Source organism: Osmerus mordax, chromosome 15, assembly GCF_038355195.1.
Source record: "Osmerus mordax isolate fOsmMor3 chromosome 15, fOsmMor3.pri, whole genome shotgun sequence".
NCBI lineage: Eukaryota > Metazoa > Chordata > Actinopteri > Osmeriformes > Osmeridae > Osmerus > Osmerus mordax.
Genome location: NC_090064.1, coordinates 8842320 through 8861124, shown reverse-complemented (window position 1 = coordinate 8861124; position 18805 = coordinate 8842320). Strand labels below are relative to the sequence as shown.

At 48.8% G+C, this 18805-nt stretch overlaps 4 protein-coding genes across 4 annotated transcripts; 2 read left to right on the top strand and 2 right to left on the bottom strand.

Moving 5' to 3' along the window:
* Positions 1-66: 66 nt before the first annotated feature.
* On the top strand, positions 67-2708 carry lrrc34 (leucine rich repeat containing 34). The gene is made up of 10 exons (XM_067252207.1): positions 67-170; positions 387-499; positions 886-950; positions 1039-1122; positions 1244-1372; positions 1490-1585; positions 1662-1816; positions 1897-2052; positions 2152-2278; positions 2418-2708. The coding sequence occupies exons 1-10, from the start codon at positions 67-69 to the stop codon at positions 2706-2708; spliced, it is 1320 nt and encodes a 439-aa protein (XP_067108308.1).
* Positions 2709-2730: 22 nt separating this feature from the next.
* lrrc31 (leucine rich repeat containing 31) lies at positions 2731-6195 on the bottom strand. Its single transcript, XM_067251811.1, has 11 exons — positions 6069-6195; positions 5800-5828; positions 5396-5590; positions 5156-5299; positions 4894-5061; positions 4635-4799; positions 4340-4549; positions 4086-4253; positions 3837-4001; positions 3569-3724; positions 2731-3460 (listed from the first exon to the last, which is right to left on the bottom strand). The coding sequence occupies exons 2-11, from the start codon at positions 5810-5812 to the stop codon at positions 3087-3089; spliced, it is 1758 nt and encodes a 585-aa protein (XP_067107912.1). The 5' UTR covers positions 5813-5828; positions 6069-6195; the 3' UTR covers positions 2731-3086.
* A 91-nt stretch (positions 6196-6286) lies between these two features.
* eif2s3 (eukaryotic translation initiation factor 2, subunit 3 gamma) lies at positions 6287-10639 on the bottom strand. Its single transcript, XM_067251991.1, has 12 exons — positions 10564-10639; positions 9832-9895; positions 9600-9727; positions 9366-9487; positions 9099-9193; positions 8498-8656; positions 8264-8398; positions 8029-8123; positions 7781-7925; positions 7483-7652; positions 7137-7309; positions 6287-6974 (listed from the first exon to the last, which is right to left on the bottom strand). The coding sequence occupies exons 1-12, from the start codon at positions 10630-10632 to the stop codon at positions 6911-6913; spliced, it is 1419 nt and encodes a 472-aa protein (XP_067108092.1). The 5' UTR covers positions 10633-10639; the 3' UTR covers positions 6287-6910.
* Positions 10640-12020: 1381 nt separating this feature from the next.
* klhl15 (kelch-like family member 15) lies at positions 12021-18801 on the top strand. The gene is made up of 9 exons (XM_067252275.1): positions 12021-12126; positions 12738-12825; positions 13924-14062; positions 14206-14394; positions 14953-15177; positions 15374-15535; positions 15632-15841; positions 15955-16145; positions 16255-18801. The coding sequence occupies exons 1-9, from the start codon at positions 12066-12068 to the stop codon at positions 17018-17020; spliced, it is 2031 nt and encodes a 676-aa protein (XP_067108376.1). The 5' UTR covers positions 12021-12065; the 3' UTR covers positions 17021-18801.
* The last annotated feature ends 4 nt before the right edge of the window (positions 18802-18805 follow it).

The following is an 18805-nucleotide window of genomic DNA, read 5'->3' as shown; positions in this document are numbered from 1 at the left end:
CAAACATTGGCTGCGGACTCGTACTCGACTTGTAGCTTACATGGTCTGGTTAACTACAGTTTCACTATGAGTGGTATTTCACAGGCGTACTCTGTTGTCTGCACAGAGCACAAACTGCAAACAAATCCATACATATTAGACGTTTTGCAAGAGACGGAAGGAAGAATTGGGTAAGTTTAGCTTAGCTAAAAGAAAATCTCCGTTTGTCTGGTGGTACAGTACTTAGGCTACAGTAGCTAATAACGTGCAAACCCATTTGGTTTGAGTATCAGTCAACTTGATAAGCGGCAGCCCAGTCAATATGTGTCAACGTGATATCAAAAGAGAAGATACAGGGTCAGCAGCAGGCTTTTATGCTAAACTGCCACTCTGTTGGATTCACTTAGAAATCTAACCATCAAATTGACGGGAAACGACCGCCTGAGACGGGTTCAGAAATTGACTGACAATGACGCCCTGGCTCTTTCAAGAGCTCTCCGAAACAACCAGTCAGTGACAGGTCAGTTCTCCCCTGTGACAGTACTTTAGTAGTATTGATGGCTTGTGGACTAACAGTGGGAAGTGGGAAGAGATTTCCAGTGTTCTCAGTGTAAAAGACTGGTGTATAGATTACATTTATTATACATAATGATCACAGTAACATACATCACCAGCATCACTGTATTGCTTTATAAATGGCCAGACTGTAATATACAGGGGGGAACCACTTTCCCCGGGCCTCCAGGGAAATCTGTTCCCCCTGTGTTCTCAGTATAAAAGACTGGTGTATAGATGAAGCTTGTTATACATAATTGAAAATGAAAGGAAAGCATTGCGTCGCTCGCATTGCATCACTGTTGTTGACACGCACTGTAAGCCCACAATACGTGTTTTCTTGATCGACAGGTCTGGATGTCCGGTACAACAGCCTCACAGATGAAGGTGCAAGGCATCTTGCTGACCTCCTACAGGTAAGCCGATCACATGATACGACCCATAAGCATAGCGTGGCCCTTTCTCAAAATGAAATCATCTTGTTACTGACACTGTGTCAAACAGGAGAATGCAGCCCTGCAATGCCTGGACTTGATGTGTAATGACATACAAGCGGACGGAGCTCAGCTCATTGCCAAGAGTCTACTGGTTTGTACAAACACACATGCCCAGTCCCTACCGAGACTACTTCTCTTTGTATCTCCCCACTAAAAGCAACAAACAACCCCTCCTCTTATTCTTCCTCTCTCCCCTTTGTCTCTCTCATCAGCATAATGGTGCGCTGGTGTCCTTGAGGCTGACTGGGAATAAGATAGGGAACAAAGGAGCCATGCACTTTGCCAGCATGCTGCAGGTCAACACTACCCTACAGGAGCTGGACGTAGCTGACTGTGACCTGGTAGCGCACATTCACACGCATGACTTCAACACACTGTCTCACTTGATGCACTGTGTTGTACCCGCAGCAGCGGCGAGATTTCGACGGTTTCTTCCATGTCTTTCTCTCTCTCTGCAGGGAACTCAAAGTGTAATAGCATTTGCCATTATGCTGAACAACAACAAGAGCCTTTGTTCTGTCAACGTCAGCCGACCCCTGCTTTTCAGTCAGCAGGTAATCACACACCATCCCTCACCCTCTACCCGCTCCCTCTCTCCTCCTCACCCTCTCTTCGCTCTCTCTTTCCCAGGACGAGACAGCGGTGCACATGTCCCGCATGCTGGTGGTCAACCAGACCCTCCGGGAGCTCCACCTGGGGAAGATGGGAATGTCTGACTTTGGTGTGGAGAGGCTGGCAGAGGCCCTTGGGACTAACCACAGCCTACGATACCTGGACCTGCGCTGGTACGCACACACAGACATACAACACACGCACGTCCATATTCACACCACCTCACACAACTCGATGTCCTCCCTCCCGGAAGTAACCGTGTGAGCCGTGACGGGGCGAAGTGTCTCGCCGAGCTTCTGAAGCGGAACGCTACTTTGGAGATCCTCGATCTGTCCTCCAATCGTATCGAAGATGACGGAGCCCTGTACCTGAGCGAGGCTGTGGCTCTGCCCGGCTGCAGCCTGAGAGCGTGAGACACCACCGGGACCCTTCCATGAAATCATGACCTGTTGAGTGGTAAATGTTTGACTCTTTGTCTTTGCTTCTTCTCTCTCACTTTCGGTCTCAGGCTGTCCGTTCCCAGTAACAACATTGGCAGTGAGGGTCTTGTGGCTCTGGCCCGTGCCATGCAGAGCAGTAGCACCCTCACACACATCTATATCTGGGGCAACCGCTTATACCAGCCTGTCTGTCAGGTAACGCAGTCTGAACACACAGAAACACCCACCACAGAAACTGCTGTTGTAAAAAAGGATAGTAAATAGAATAGTATCTGTTCCACTTCTTACGCACACTGTGTTGGTGTTCCCTCCCTTTTGGGTCCCCACTCCCCAGGCGTTCAACAGTCTGATAGCCAGTGGACGCTTACCGGCGGCCCACACCGATGTGAGCGTGTACGAGGTGGACGGGCGGCTGTGTCTGGCTGAGGTTTTCCACGGTCTGCGGAGACACTACTACTGGACGCCCAGCTACGGCCTGGACGGAGACCCGGCCAGCAACTCTGCCCTCGCTCTCACAGGAGGAACAAGCCCTGACCCAGCCACGAACCTGGCCCTTCCACGCTCCGACGTCCAGCCAGCGCTCCCCTTGGCCCCCCAGCTTGTACTGAGTCCTAACACCCTGTGACACAACTTTTTCAACACTGGTTTTATTTGTATAAACGGTTAGAGGAGTCAATACGTTACGACACCAGAACCCTCAGCTTATCACGTGACTCAGTTATTTCTGTAAAATTCAGATGGATCAGAAACATGTTTTATTCAGTAACGATTCACTGCATTCACTAATCTTCACTGCAATGTGGTCATAACACCACTAAAATGTCAGCACCAGAACGATAATCCATCAGATTGGAATTTAATTATTGAAATGAATCAGGGTTTTTTTTTTAATCAAAATGTGGGATTTCTAGAGTGTTTTAATAAGAAGGAAATGAATGTGGCCATATCTGAAAGTGACCATTACAAATGAAAAACATTGGTTCGAGTCAGTCCTTCTCTCTGCTCACTCCTCTGACTGCATCTCATCCAGCCTGTCCTGATTGGGTGATGGCGTTGATATGGGTGTGTCCCACTCCAATAGGACAGCCCTCTTCCTGAGGGCATGGTTTAGCTGGTCTCTCCCCTGATTGGTGAGTGTCCATCGCTGCATGCCGAGGCGCACCAGCGCTGGGAGGCGAGGCAGAGCGGACAGCAGGGAGGGCAACCAGGCCGCAGAGCAGGCAGAGGTCAAAGGTCGTAGGCTGAGGTCAACATCCTCCAGGGACCCCAGGCCCCCTGCTCCGAACAACCCCACCCAACCCTCCGGCCCCACACCGCCGTTATAGGAAAGGTCCAGAACACGGACGGAGGAGAGACAGCCATGCTTACACACAACCCCTACAGGAAGTACAGACAGACAGGAAACAGGCGAGCAGTGGGATGATTGAAGTATGAAGCGAGAGTGTGAGTGTGTGTATGTTGGGGGGGGGGGGGGGGGGGGGGTACCTAGCTGAAGCAGGTCGTCTGTGGTGAGGTCACAGCTGCTCAGGTGCAGCTCCTGAAGAACGCCCGGCTGCAGGGCCTCCAACAGCAGGGCGAGCCGCCCCCCCGCCACCTTACACCACGACACGTCAACGTGTCTTAGGTGTGGTATCGCCAGCGCTACAACACACACACAACGACTTGAGACCTTCACAGGTCATTCATTCCAGGTGTTTCGAAGATGTTTTTTAGACGACCTAAGAACACTTTCAGACACTATGTACATGAGTACCCAGTGCAGTGAATGAGTCCTCGGTCAGGCTGCAGCTGTTGAGAGGGAGCTGTCTCATCTGTAGGAGAGGCAGGGCGGAGACTAGAGGCTGGACCACGCCCCCTGCCTCCTTATTGGACGACACGTCAAGCTTGGTCAGCTCAGACAGGGAGGGGAGCACCTGGACTGGAGACACCCATAGGCTCCTTATCACACAAACACAGACATTTTCTCTTTTAGACACACACACATCAACACACACATACTTACTCAGGGAAGCCAGGTCTGTGTGTGTGAGATAGCAGAGGTGTAGACTTAGGCTCTCCAGGTGTGGAAGGTGGGTCAGGTGAGGTGCCAGAAGGGTTAACCCTCCTGACAGCTTCTTGTTACAGGACAGATCTAACTCACGCAGGGAGGGGAGATAGCGGAGCGAACCACCTTTGTAAACACAGGGTGGGTTCCAGTCAGTCTTGTTCACAATACCTCTTCCCGGATGAAGTTGGAAAACACAACTGTCTCCTTACCAAAAATGTTAATGGTGTTTGGTGTCAGACCGCATGAATGTAATCGGAGTGTTGTGAGAGAGGGACAGTGAGAGAGAAAGGGGACAAGATCCCCCATCCCTATTCCCCCTGGCCCCCCTTCCTCTGCCCCCCCCTCCTCCGCCTCAGCCAGTAGAGGGTTACAGGAAATGTCCAACACACACAGTTTTGGAAGACCACTAATTATCCTACCTAGGAATAAAAAAGAAAGATTACAGGAGGGAATTATTGAGGATATTGTCATTTCACAGTTTTACAGGAGACAGGTCTCTCTCACCCAATGTAGAGGCATCAGCTGCAGTAAGCTGGCAGGCAACCAGATGTAGCTCTTTCAGTGTTGGGCGGAATTTACCCAGTAGGCCTTCCAAAGTTCCTCCCCCAATCCCAACGTTCCAAGACAAGTCCAACACCTCCAGTAAGGGCACATGCTCCAGAGTCCCCCCTAAACACACACACGTCAACCCACACGTTATCACTTCATCTCGTCAAGGAAAGCTCTACTACGTTAACTGTGATGTCACCGTTTCCAGCCCCACCTAGAGCACTGATGTCATCGGCATTCAGCCTACAGCTGCAGAGCTTCAGAGTTCTGAGCCCGCCCACATGCAGGAGGTGAGAGGTCAAGGCCCGAAGAGACCCTCCTATCAGTTCGTTCCATGACAGGTCCATCTCTTCCAACTGAGGCAAGCATGGCAGTAGTGTACCTAAGAGGAGAACATGTGAGAAATGACAGCAAAAACATATAAAGATAAAGGTCATGTGTGTGTGAGTGAGTGAGTCAGTGAGTGAGAGTCTCACCTAGCTCCAGTGTGTCTGTAGCAGTGAGATCACAGTGAGCCAGACTCAGACTTCTGCTGTCTGGTCTCTTTCCCAGCCTCTGCACGAACACACACACACGGCCCCATCCTCCATCATACAGCGTCTCCACTGACTCTGCTGGGTCTGGAAGTACACCCGGAAAAGTAGACAAAGTATCAGCGTTTAGGGTCACTTTCCTTAACTTCTCTGATGTAATATCATTTCTCCATGTCACTTTACCAGTCCCCTCTCCTTTCTGCTTCTCCTCCCTCTCTTCGGTCTCTCTGTCCTCAGGAATCCCCCCGCCATCTGACTGGCGAGACAGGAAGCGACCGGAACCCTTCTTATCAGAGCCGGGGCGCTTCCTGCGGATCTGATTCATGATGAGGTCGAAGGGCGAGCGCCTCGGACCCGCCTCCCGTCCCCGCTGTCCATCTGAACAATCACAAATTCATGTTCCAATAACAAAACATTATTGACAACCGCTTTGCCTTGGGGTCAGTGTCCACATTAATGGATTTAGCTAAGCAAATGTGAGATCGATACAAATTTGTTGCGGCTACAGTAACTGTGATAGGAGTCTTTATGATAACCAATAGCCTACAGTGGGCAGGCAAGAGAATGCAGTCGGTCGGTCAACATACCAGCAAGTTCCATTTCAGCCTGGAAGCACCTGCAGTGACAATACCAGCGTTTGAGTTGACATTGCGCTTTGCACAGCCAAGCAATTAAAATGTTACGGTCAGCTGCAATGTTGTTATGCATTTTCACTTCGTGTGCACGTCAAACGCAGCACGAACACGGGCAACAGAATGCAGTTAGCGCCACTAAGTTTGCACCTTGACATGTCAGGTAAAATGTTCCTACGTTTTGTTTAACGAAATTGATGTCAAATTTACACAAAATCAATTACCTTGTGTGAATTGACCTGGCTTTCTTCAGTGACAAAATTATCGGCGAGCTTCAACTTTATGTTCACCAGTGACGTAACATGTCTTGTGCTTCTCAGGTTTATCGCTAACATGCCGGATGTGCTGTCACTTTCCAACTCCTTTGGTAAACATACCTCACGAAAATGAGTGAAACCAGTAAACGGACACCCACCTGGACAGAATTACACCACAGACACAATTCTTCCAAATGTATTTTATTCCGTTTCATTAGATTGAAAGCTGTGGACAGAACAGCAAGAACGGCGCTACAATACCCCCCCTCCCCCCTCTACAGAATGTAGAAACCTTACCTGAGCCATACACTGGAGGGTGCAATGTCACAAAATATTCAGCTAGAAATGCAGCTCAACAGTAAAACGGATATGATTTTCATGCAGAATAAATGGCAAGTCATATACGGTCTATTGCAACATTTCTTTCTGTAGTTGTAGTGTTGCATCCAACAGAATAACGCCCAAGCCTGGTTTTGGGAGATACTCCTGTTAAAACCCAGGACCTGCCCTTTACCCGTTCAAAAGGGGTCATCTCAAAAGTCTAATGTGGCCCCCTCGCTTTCTCTCCACCTCTGTCCGCTGCCCTCGTCTCAACACACAAGACAAGTGACAGCAACTAGCCTCAGCTAGCATATAGCAGAACAGTGAAAGTGAAGGAAAGATGGAGGAAGCCACTTTACTCTGCTGAGACACCCTTGTTTCCTCCCTGTCCCTCCATCGGCTACAAGTATGAAAAGTGTGATGATGTGTCATTCTGTTGAAAGGAGCAACGTCATGGCGACACACACACACACTCGCCGGATGGTTCCTCAGTCATCCTCCACCGTGGGTGTGATGGTCACGCCCCTCCTGATCTGGCCCCAGCCAATGAGGCTGAAGACAGAGAGGAAGAGAACCAATGAGACAGGTGTACAGAGAAGGCTCACAATCCGATAAACATTCATATAACTCTTTCTGAGGGCTGATGTGTTTGTACGTTGTGGTATACTGTCTCGTTGAGCCAATCCTCCCTCCCGCCACTCCTCCTAGACTTACCGCCAATGTTTCTCCACACGACGGCTAAGGGCGATCTTCTCCCCCACCTCAGTGCAGACGGGATTGGTCAGAACGATCTTGGCCAGATCAGCCTTGACGGCGCTCACCCGCCCGCCTGTTGACAGCGAGCCGATGTTGACCATCAACACCTCGTTCTTGGACAGCTTCTGGACCTACAGGACCACGGGTAAACACACATGCCTTCAGTTGACCTGCCATTCGCCCTCTACATCCAGCTCCCCCCTCTTCCTCACGGATGTCGGAAGTCATAGAAACCAGCAAGCCACTGGGAAAAGGGGGAGGGGACCTTCGTCGACTACCGATCCCAGCATGCACCAGTGCTCACCTTGGCGGCCTTCTTGTCTCCCTCAGTGCGTACTCCCAGCAGCCTCCTGAGGAGGAAGTAGGAGATCTCCAGCTCTGTGAAGATCTCTGGCAGCGCCCCGACAGCCCCCAACACCTGACCAACCATACGGTCGGCTCTGCACAGCGTCGGGTCGATCTTGGTGCCGACACCTAGAACACACAAACCTTTTTAGAAATGCTTTTTATAGCCACACTAAACTGGCCAGCCCCTCAGAGGCCCACAGCCAGAAACCTCAGGACAGGCCCGGAGGCAGCTGTCCAGGCCAGTGAGCTCGTACCGATGAGGCCTCCGGGGGCGGCGTACTGCAGGTCGTTGTGCTCGGCAAACAGAGACACGATCTTGGAGAAGATGGGTTTGCACATGAGCTTCCCTTCGTGGTCTTTGGACACGATGCCTGGACGCACCTCCAGCTCCTGGCCCACCTGAGCACACACACACACACAGCAGGAGGGCTGGGTCATTTCTGAGGGCGTGGTGGGAGACTTCCATTCCTGGTTTGGTGACAAGGCGGCAGATGGGCTTTACCTTGAGCACGCCCTTCAGGATACTGCCTCCTGCCACACCCCCTTTCAGATCGTCCACCTCACAGCCCGGCTTGTTCACGTCGAACGACCTGATCACTGAAACCAACAGAACACAATCCCTTGAAGACATGCGGCAGAGACGCTCATCGGTCATCCTGTGTGTTTCTGTGGGTGCGTGTGTTTCTGTGTGTGTGTTTCTGTGGGTGCGTGTGTTTCTGTGGGTGCGTGTGTCTTACCGATGAGTCTGGGCTCGGAAGTAAAGTCTCTGATGGGTACAGGGATTTTTTTGACGATGTACTCGCATACCACCTCGATATTGTACTTCAGCTGGGCAGAGATTGGAATTATTGGAGCGCCCTCTGCCACGGTGCCTGTAGGGAAACAAGAAATATGAGAGGAAAGATCAAGCACACACACACAGAGCAGTGTCAAGGAGAAATGCCCTGTGAACACATTCTAAAGGCACCCACCCTGTACGAAGGCTAGGATCTGCTCATACTGCTCCTTGGCCTGGCTCTCCTTGACCAGGTCGATCTTGTTCTGCAGGATCAGAATGTGCTTCAGCTTCATGATCTCTATGGCTGCCAGGTGCTCCGACGTCTGGGGCTGGGGACACGACTCGTTACCGGCTGGGAGAGGACAGAACAGGAGGGATATTTTAACATGGACTCTTGAGAGCATCTCCTTTCAAACATAGACATTTCATGAAAACTGCTGAGTCTGCTGTGTATGGCTTACAGAAACAAATCTTCCATTTCATCTGCGTTCTTAGCCAACAAAGAAACCATTTAACAAAGGCCTGCTTTGTTTCTATAAGAATATGCGGCTTGCCAGAAGTTGAGCTATTTGCAACCTGAGGAACCTGGGAGTTCTGCACAGAACACTTTAGCATGCCGAGACAGCTGCCAAACCCAACCCTGTGATTGTTCCTCTTTATAGAAGTGCTAATGCAGAAACATATGAGGCTGGGATTTGCCAGTCAAAGGAAGGCTTAAGGCTGTGGTCCAATGCGACCGCCTCAATCCTTCCTTTGATGGGAGTCACATCCAAATATCGGTGGAGCTGTCTCACCGATCAAGAGCAGAGCCGCGTCCATGACAGCAGCTCCGTTCAACATGGTGGCCATCAGAATGTCGTGCCCGGGACAATCCACAAACGACACATGCCTGAGACAGTGGGAGAGACAGGAGGATGTTACTGAAGGAAGGCTCTCCCCTACCCACACCCAAGACACAGCCTTTCCTTTGAGATTTGAGTTCAGCAGGCGCAAAAATGCCCCGACCGTGTGAAACACAATGTCATGAACTTGATTCTTTCTGTGCAGGCACTGAGTCTTACCTGACTAGTTTGAAGTTGCCCTTAGTGCCGGGGATGTCTGTGGGGAACTCATCAGGCGTGCTGCTGCCACACGACCTGTAGCACTCTGGCCTGGGACAGCTAGGGTCGTCCAGTTTATACACCTGGGTCGGGCAGACGCAGGAGGGATTAGAAGACTTCCGAGTTATTGAACTTTGATCGTCTGCAAGGTAGACTACTTTCATTTCTAATCAAAGGGCAGTTGACAAGGGTTACCTTTGCATTCGCATAGCCTAGTTTGATGGTAATGTTCCTCTCCAGTTCATTCTTGAACCTTACAGTGTGCACACCAGAAATTGCCTTGACCACTGTGGACTTCCCGTGAGCCACATGACCGATGGTGCCTGCAGGTGCAAGATGGTGTAGTTCAAGGAGTTAGTCAAATGTTTAACAGTAAAGATTTTTTTTTTTGTAAATAGGGTGGAATTATGTGATGTAGTTCTCTTACCGATATTGATTGTGGCTTGTCTGCTAATGATCTCTTGTGAGAGGGGGGTCAGTTTGGACACATCCTGAAGAAAAAGTAAATTTATTGGCATGATTCTAATTCTAATTAGGTTTCATTTAAACCTTAGATAATACTGCAGAAGAGAACCACAGACAAACTGTAGGCATAATACCAGATAAACCATCCATTAGTCCATTAATTGTTAATGTATCTACCTCGTTATATGCGACCAAGGATGATGATAATAAGTGACATTATAACACCATGCCAGGTGACTCTATTCAGTGAATGATCAATTTCGGAGTTAGTAGATAAATTATTTTCAGTTCCGATCGATCAAAGAGAAAGAGACAAACACGGGCTATTCAGGACATGAGGATGCAAGCTGCTGAAAACGTTGCGGCAGGTTTCCTGTCTATATTACTAACAATTAACAGCTGCTACATTTGATCGAAAAGACTAATCAACAATTACAAGACTAGACGGATCATTAGCTTTTTTTAATAACGACAAGAAAACGGGATAGCAAGTTAGCTTCGGTGAAAGTACAATAAACGCACAGCTTCGGAGAGACCCCCACGCCGTTTAGTACTTCTGTCATGTGCCGGGCGGTGGTTCAACACCGGTTTTCCAACGCTCTCCCAACAACACCACGGTAGATTGTTTTCACCAACTTTACTGGCATCGGAACCTGAAGACGACAGTAATGCTACCAAAGTGATAAACACTCACCAGAGAACTTAGATCTTGTTTAGAAAGATGAGGCTGACCCAGCGTTACTCCAGACTCGTCACCCGCCATCTTGAACGAAAAAGGAATTTGAGTATTGTGCAGCGATTGCCTGAATCATTTTCATGAACAAAAAAACCATCGACGTGATTTACGTGTTTGTATTTGTATACACAAATGAAAATGCATCGAAATACACTTTTGTATAAATTAAATTATATTGTGAACGTTGAGAACTAAATATATGTATTCGTATTGGCTAATAATGAACAAAGCAGGACATGGGTCCTTACATTATGGATGATGCAATATTCTGATGCAAAAATGTACATTTATTTAGCTAAATAAAAGCTTATTGGACCATTACGGATTGTGTAAACTGTCGTATATATTAGGTCTAATCTAATGGATAATGTGTTGTTTGACTACATAAACACGATAGAAGCCAGTAAAAACTTCTGATGCGTGCATGGGTCCGTCTCCTGGTGATGATGTCATTAAAAGTCAACGTTGTGCTCTTCTGTAGTTTCTATTTCGGATCCATAGCAAAGAGTATAAAATACTTCTATACTCTTTGTCCATAGTAAGGAGGTTGTGTACGTGGTGTACACCAGGGACAAGTCTGAATTACATTACATTTAGCTAATTATGCTCACAGTATATCACGATATGGTACCCTCACCTACGTTTATTTAACCTGTCAACGGAGAGGATAGGGCCCTATAATTGGATGGATTTCCAATGCAATATGTGATATCCATTGCTATGGCATTGACCAGTGATATTAATATGCAGCATCCTGATTAATACAATGAAAATGATGAATTGATAAATCCAGTTTGTGCATGACAGTCATGCATCTTTCTATGGAGGCAGGCAGTTAAATCCAGACAGGATCTGCCAAAAAGTGAGTGTTTCATAATGCCATTTGGTGGTCACACCTTTGGGTCCTGCTGTTTGGCACAGGTGCAGGCAGGACTCCCTGTTTTCGCTCTAAGAGACCACGAACATGGCTTTGACTTTTCCGTTCAGCCACAAATTTATTCAGCCAACACTATTACAGTATTTTTTTTTGATTGCATCAACTGGAAATCGAAGTACTAGCCCATCACTAGTGCAGGTTTTGGAGCAATGAATGATGATTGATTTCATGAAGATTGCTCTAATACCTGACTAATTGTGGAAGGTCCAGGTTCATTCTGCTCGGAGTTGACTGGGTTGATTGACAAATCTGGCTGGTCCTGATGTTGACTTGTTGACTTGAAGACAGCATTCAGCAGGTTCACTGCACTGCACAACGCCCTTCAGTTCCGTTCGAACGGGATGTGACGCTAGTGCAGAGAATAGTATGGCGTCGGCAATGGATATTGACTCCATATACAAGCTGTATTTTGATTTTAATAACATTTAGAGTCTAATTAAATAAGAGGGAGCGTTCTAATGGACTATAAGGAAATGCATTTTTACAGTCCGTTTTCTTGATCCCGGATTCATACCCACAACCCATGTCCGAAGGACCCAGAGCTGCTTGGTCGAAGAGGGGTTGTGGGGACTCGCATCGCCGAGGTGAGAACAAGCTTAGCTAGCCAGCTAGCTGACTAGCCAATTTTTATAGCATGCCATTGTAAGGGGACAATAACATTCGTAACCGTGACTGTAAAATTGTCTTTGACTAGTTACATGGAAACCTCAACTGAATATCCCATAAATGGCCGTAAGTGAAAATATAATGCGGCTACAGCTAGTTGTAGTACTACACAGCTAAGCCAGTCGTGAGCTCAGACAGGTTTAGCTAGGATATCAAAATGAGATCATGAGCATAGATACCTTTGCACATCTTGTTTACTGGCTTCCTACGCCATGCAATAATATACAGGTGAACTATGTATATTTACACCTGTGGCCAATGCTCCCCTACGCTGATGATGTCGCTGCTGCGCAGGCTAAAGTTGCTGTTTGCACTTGACGCGTGTCGTGACCCGACTCAAATTTGGTTAATCTGCTTCAGTGCCAGCATTCATCACGCTAGAATTCACGTGGATAAAAGCACAGCTATCGAGCCAGCACTTTAGTTGTTTGTATGAGTCGAGAGAGTTATATGTTCAATCAAAACACAAAACACATTTTAAAGAAGGTTGTATGCTGGTCATGACCTGTGTTTTTGTTTGGTCTGTCAGATCAAGGTAAACATAAGCAGAGGAAATGTGAGCGTCCCCTCACCGTGTTCTCTGTGAAGCCCGAGACTGTCCACCCGGGCCCAAAAAGGTACCGTTTCCTTGACAGTAACGCTTTCTTACTTTACATCTTGTCCACAATCCCTCCCCAAAGAGCAGTCACGTACCTGACCTATTACGAATGTTGAATGGAGTTAAACATGGCATCCTTAATTTTAATCAATGTGTAGGACCACTTTAAGACATATAGATCTAGTAGTAGAGTGAATGCATCCCCTTCCAACTTGCTTAAATCACCTTGCTTCTGAAAAGATAAGAGGAACATAATCTAGGACGAATAATTGCAGAAACATTGAGTGTTAGTGTGCAGGTGTAGATTTAGGGTCTCCTGATTCTTAGATTCTCTCAGCATAGTCTGGCCGGGAAATGTTCCTAGAGGTTAGTGGGAAAAGTTTATAAAACAATGTTGACACATATGTTTATGGACTCAGCAGACATGCTTTAATGTGGGCATTGTGTTGGGTTTGTTGTCTAGGTGATTCACGCCACAGAAAAGGGCCATTGTTAGTTTTTTCCTGGACACAAGGGGCACTGTCCTCTGATTGGCTCGGACAACCCCCTCTGACATGCCCGTGGCCAATCAGAGGTGAGTGTACATTGTGTGTATGTGTGTATACTTGCATGCTTTGTGGGTATGACAGTGTATTTACAAGTGATTGTGCATGCAGGTATTTGCGTAGGCCTTGTGTAGGCTGGAATTGCTGGTTGGTGTTTTCTTACAGCCTGTCAGGGATCATGTGTGTCTGCCAATACGTAGGGTTGGCATACTGTGCGAGTGTGAGGGCATGTGTGTGTGGGCCTGATGCTGTATTAATGTGTTTGTGTTTGTGTGTGTAAGGGTGGGAGGGAATTCAAACATTTGTTCCTGTTACGTTCCTGACATAATTCAGAGACAAGCCAAGACACAGTGTCATGTATATTGCACGATATGGAATTATTTAGATTTTCTTTCAACGTTAACTGAGCTGTAGCTGATAAACAACCTAAAGCAACATGTACTGTTCAAGCCTGTACCACCATAATAAGCAGTGTAGGACCAGGACCAGTGTCATGCCACGGCCTGTAATCTGTTTTTTCACCTCTCTCCTTCCCTCTCGCCCCCTCCTCTGTCGTTGTCCCCCCCCCTCAGGTGTGTGATGTCGGGGGGGGACGTGGAGGTGTACCTGTCCCAGGTGCATGATGGGAGTGTGTCCTCAGGTTTCAGGGCGCTCTATGAAGAGCGTCTCCTATTGGACGTGACGCTGCTGATCGAAGAACATCACTTCCAGGTACAGCAGCAAGCATGAGATCGGTCTCGCACAAACCCACACGCACTCTTACATCTGCCTGTGGGAATACACAGGAGTAATCAATGTGGTACAATATGTATTTAAATGATGCTCAATTAACACCTGATCCTCTTCACTCCAAGGCCCACAAAGCCCTTCTGGCGACCCAGAGTGACTACTTCCGAGTGATGTTCACAGCGGACATGCGTGAGAGAGACCAAGACAAGATCCACATGAAGGGCTTGACTGCAGCAGGGTTTGGCCATGTGCTGAGATTCATGTACTATGGTTCACTTGAGCTCAGCATGCCCACCGTCCAGGAGATACTGCAGGTAAAACACACATACATACACACACATCAAACATTTCATTTAGTTGATGGCACTGTCAGACTCTAAATGCTGTAAATGAAATTGAACACATTTCCTGAACAAAACCTCCCTCCATCTCCGCCTCCCTCCATCTCCACCTCCCTCTGTCCACCTCCCTCCATCTCCACCTCCCTCTGTCCACCTCCCTCCATCTCCACCTCCCTCTGTCCACCTCCCTCCATCTCCACCTCCCTCTGTCCACCTCCCTCCATCTCCGCCTCCCTCTGTCCACCTCCCTCCATCTCCACCTCCCTCTGTCCACCTTCCTCTCTCCACCTCCCTCTGTCCACCTCCCTCCATCTCCACCTCCCTCTGTCCACCTTCCTCCATCTCCACCTCCCTCCATCTCCACCTCCCTCTGTCCACCTCCCTCCATCTCCACCTCCCTCTGTCCACCTCCCTCCATCTCCACCTCCCTCTGTCCACCTCCCTCCATCTCCACCTCCCTCCGTCTCCACATCCCTCTCCCTCCCTCCCTCGCTCCCTCCACTTCTCTCCCCCTCCCCCTCTCCCTCCTAGGCAGCCATGTACGTGCAGCTGACGGAGGCGGTGGAGTTTTGCTGCTCCTTCCTGCTGGCCAAGATCTGCCTGGAGAACTGTGCCGAGGTCATGCGCCTGCTGGAGGACTTCAGCGTGGGAGTGGAGGGAGTCCAGGAGCAGCTCGACAACTTCCTGCTGGAGAACTTTGTCCCTCTGATGAGCAGACCTGACTTCCTGTCCTACCTCAGCCTGGAGCGACTGCAGGTGTGGAGGAACAGTCCCTGATTCCATTTGGTTCTTTTGTTTTGTTTCCTTTTCTCATTCTCCTAGCTACAGTAAGCTTTTTGGTCATAAAAATACTGTCATCTAAATTATGCATCATGGCTTGAGTGTGTTGTGTGTGTGGTGTGGTGCAAAGGTGACCACTGTCATGACCGCTTTGTTTCTTCCCCGTCCCCAGGCGTACTTAGACAGCGATGCTCTGAGTCGCTTCCCGGAGATCGAGCTGTACGAGGCCGTGCAAGCCTGGCTACGACATGACCGGCGGCGCTGGAGACACACGGACACCATCGTCCAATCCCTGCGCTTCTGTCTCATGACCCCGGCCAACGTCTTTGAGAAGGTGAGGAACGCAGCTCCGCAAGGTCCAGGGTCCAACTGTTAACCCGGTTTTAACGTTCTCGCCGGTTCTAACCCTCTGGCCCCCACCTTGTCGCAGGTGAAGACCTCCGAGTTTTACCGTTACTCGCGGCAACTGCGACAGGAAGTGGACCAGGCGCTGAGCTACTTCCACGACGTCAACGAGCAGCCTCTGGTGGAGACGCGCTCCAACCGCATCCGCTCGGTCCGACCACAAACCGCCGTGTTCAGGGGCATGATCGGACACAGCATGGTGAACAGCAAGATCCTGCTCCTGCACAGGCCCAAGGTGCGTGGGGGGTTGTGTGGGAATATCGACTGAAGCAATTTTTTGGCGAACAAATGATTGTTTTTCTATCAAAGTTGGGTGTATGGTTCTAATGTGCTGTGTGTGCTCCCCAGGTGTGGTGGGAGCTGGAGGGACCCCAGGTGCCTCTGAGGCCAGACTGCCTGGCCATCGTCAACAACTTTGCCTTCCTGCTTGGAGGGGAGGAGTTGGGCCCAGACGGCGAGTTCCACGCTTCCTCCAAAGTCTACCGCTACGACCCCCGGCAGAACTCCTGGCTCCGCATGGCGGACATGTCCGTGCCCAGGTCTGGACTACGTCGCTGTTCTCTACTTTCTGACCCCCAAAAAACAAGTAGCTGAGTTTAAGTGAGACTTTCTTTCGACTTTGCTGACACGTTTATGATTTCTTTCCAGATCGGAGTTTGCCGTTGGTGTCATTGGCAAGTTCATCTACGCCGTGGCGGGGCGCACGCGCGACGAGACCTTCTATTCCACGGAGCGCTACGACATCACGGAGGACCGCTGGGAGTTTGTGGACCCGTACCCCGTCAACAAGTACGGCCACGAGGGGACGGTTCTCAACGGCAAGCTGTACATCACCGGCGGCATCACCTCCTCCTCCACCTCCAAGCAGGTGTGCGTGTTCGACCCCGGCCGGGAGGGCGGCGGCGGGGAGGGGGTGTGCGGGGGTGGAGCGGGGGCCGCAGACCCACACAGGACACGGGCGGGCCGCAGCCCCCTCCTCCCCAGCACACACACCAACTGCTGGGAGAACAAGTCCAAGATGAACTACGCCCGCTGCTTTCACAAGATGATCTCCCACAATGGGAAGCTGTATGTGTTCGGAGGCGTGTGCGTGATCCTGAGGGCCTCCTTCGAGTCCCAAGGGTGCCCGTCCACCGAGGTGTACGACCCAGAGACAGACGAGTGGACCATCCTGGCGTCCATGCCCATAGGGCGCAGCGGCCACGGGGTGGCCGTGTTGGACAGGCAGATCATGGTACTGGGGGGTCTGTGTTACAACGGCCACTACAGTGACTCCATCCTCACCTTCGACCCGGAAGAAAACAAGTGGAAAGAGGACGAGTATCCCAGGATGCCTTGCAAACTGGATGGGCTGCAGGTGTGCAGTCTGCACTTTCCTGAGTACGTGCTGGAGCACGTCAGACGATGCAGCTGAGGTCTGGTTTATACACGCCTCCTTTTTTTTTGCTCTAGGAACTCCCACTAATATGACTGAGTCCTCCCACTAAGTCCTGGGACTGTGGGTGGTAGGTGTTTACAGGTGTGAAACTAATACTCGTATGCTGACGCTTTTAATCTAGAGACCAGTGCTTATTTGAGACAAAGATGAAACAATGCGCCATAGTTTTCTGTCCGTAATGATGGAATAAGGTTCTCTAGTGGTCCGTTGTGGTTGATCCTTTTCAAAGAAATACGCTTTGTCAGAAAAAAGGGAAAAATGTGAGGGGGGGGCAGGTTTTCATTCTGCAGATTTATTTTTAATTTGTATGTGGACTACGGTCAGTTTCATATTTTACTGTATCTTATTCTGTCTGAGATCTAGCAGCTCTACTCTCCTATAACTCCATTATAATCGCCAATGTGTTCATGTTCGTGTGATGGATCTCGTCTGTGTTCCCCATCCGGTGCCTGGGCTTGGGGAGCTGAAATGTGTGAGTGTGGGTGTTTGCCAACATGTATGGATGTGGGTGTGCGCACCCGTGCAGCTGAATGACGCATGTGATGAATTGAGAGAAGAAAAAAAAATACACTACTGGTTGTGTGAGGGCTTCTTAGTCCAATACTGATGTTGACGATGTCATGATTGCATTGTAATGCTGTTCTGCTGCTGTGTGCCAGTCAGAGATGAAAGGTCAGGGGTCATTCACTGTTAAAGAGGACCCTTGACACCGAATGGCTACTTTTATTTATGTTTCTCATGCTTTTCTCACTCCTTAGGCTTTGGATGTGGCTCCATTGGTATATTTTGTAGCAGGATCCATCCATGGGATACATTTCCTGGATAGTCTGTAAGAATATACAGCTTAATTGAACACATCTCTAGCTGGTTATACCTTTAGATACGTGTCTGGACCTAGTCATGTCTCTGGCTCTCTTCCTCTTTTTATATGTGCAACTACGAAAAGGGCTAAAGCACATACGAATGCAGTTCAGTCAGCAATGTTTTGATTCTCAACAGCTTCCTGTCACTGTGCATGTGTCACCATGCCGCTTTGTAGATCATTCAGACTTAAGAGTGCTTTGAAAGAGGAACATTGTGTATTTAGGCGCTTCAAAACATTTTACTCTCCCACCGTCATGCTTCCCTCTCTTCCCCAAGTCCTCACCAATTCAGCAATATCAAGAGAGAAGCTGATCTTACTGTCATCCCTCCTGCCAAAGCTCATCAAACCAGCGATGCAGTGTTCACACGGTTGCGTTTAAACATGCAGATCTCTGTGGTGAAATGAAATAGTTGACTGGTTCAAGTACTGTACCATGTAGAATCCTCAGCTGTAAGGCTACCATAATGTTTGCTCACGGGTAGTAGCTTGTTATCTGACGTGCTGCATTGATATGGCAAAGGCAGGTAGAGTAGAGAATAACCAGCAGGCCCATCCTCTGTCTCCACGGTGTCATTGTTTATTTGTCTGAATTACAGTCTATATATACCATTAACTATAATATATGCCAAAATTCAAGTCTTCAAACTGCTTCTTATGCAGCTCAAACTGTGTATGCTATACTACTGTTATTTTTGTTTGGGGCACGGCCTGTCATAGCTCAGCATTTTTAAATCCACTCATCACCCTTCCGTATTTCAGTAGGTTAAAATAATAGGTTAGGCTCTCGAGGATAAAACAAACCCTGTACGCTGAAAAAAATGAAATGAGACGTATAATCTGAGTAGCCACTATTTGGAACAGTTTGTAATTTCTTGGAGGAAATAAATGTTCATACA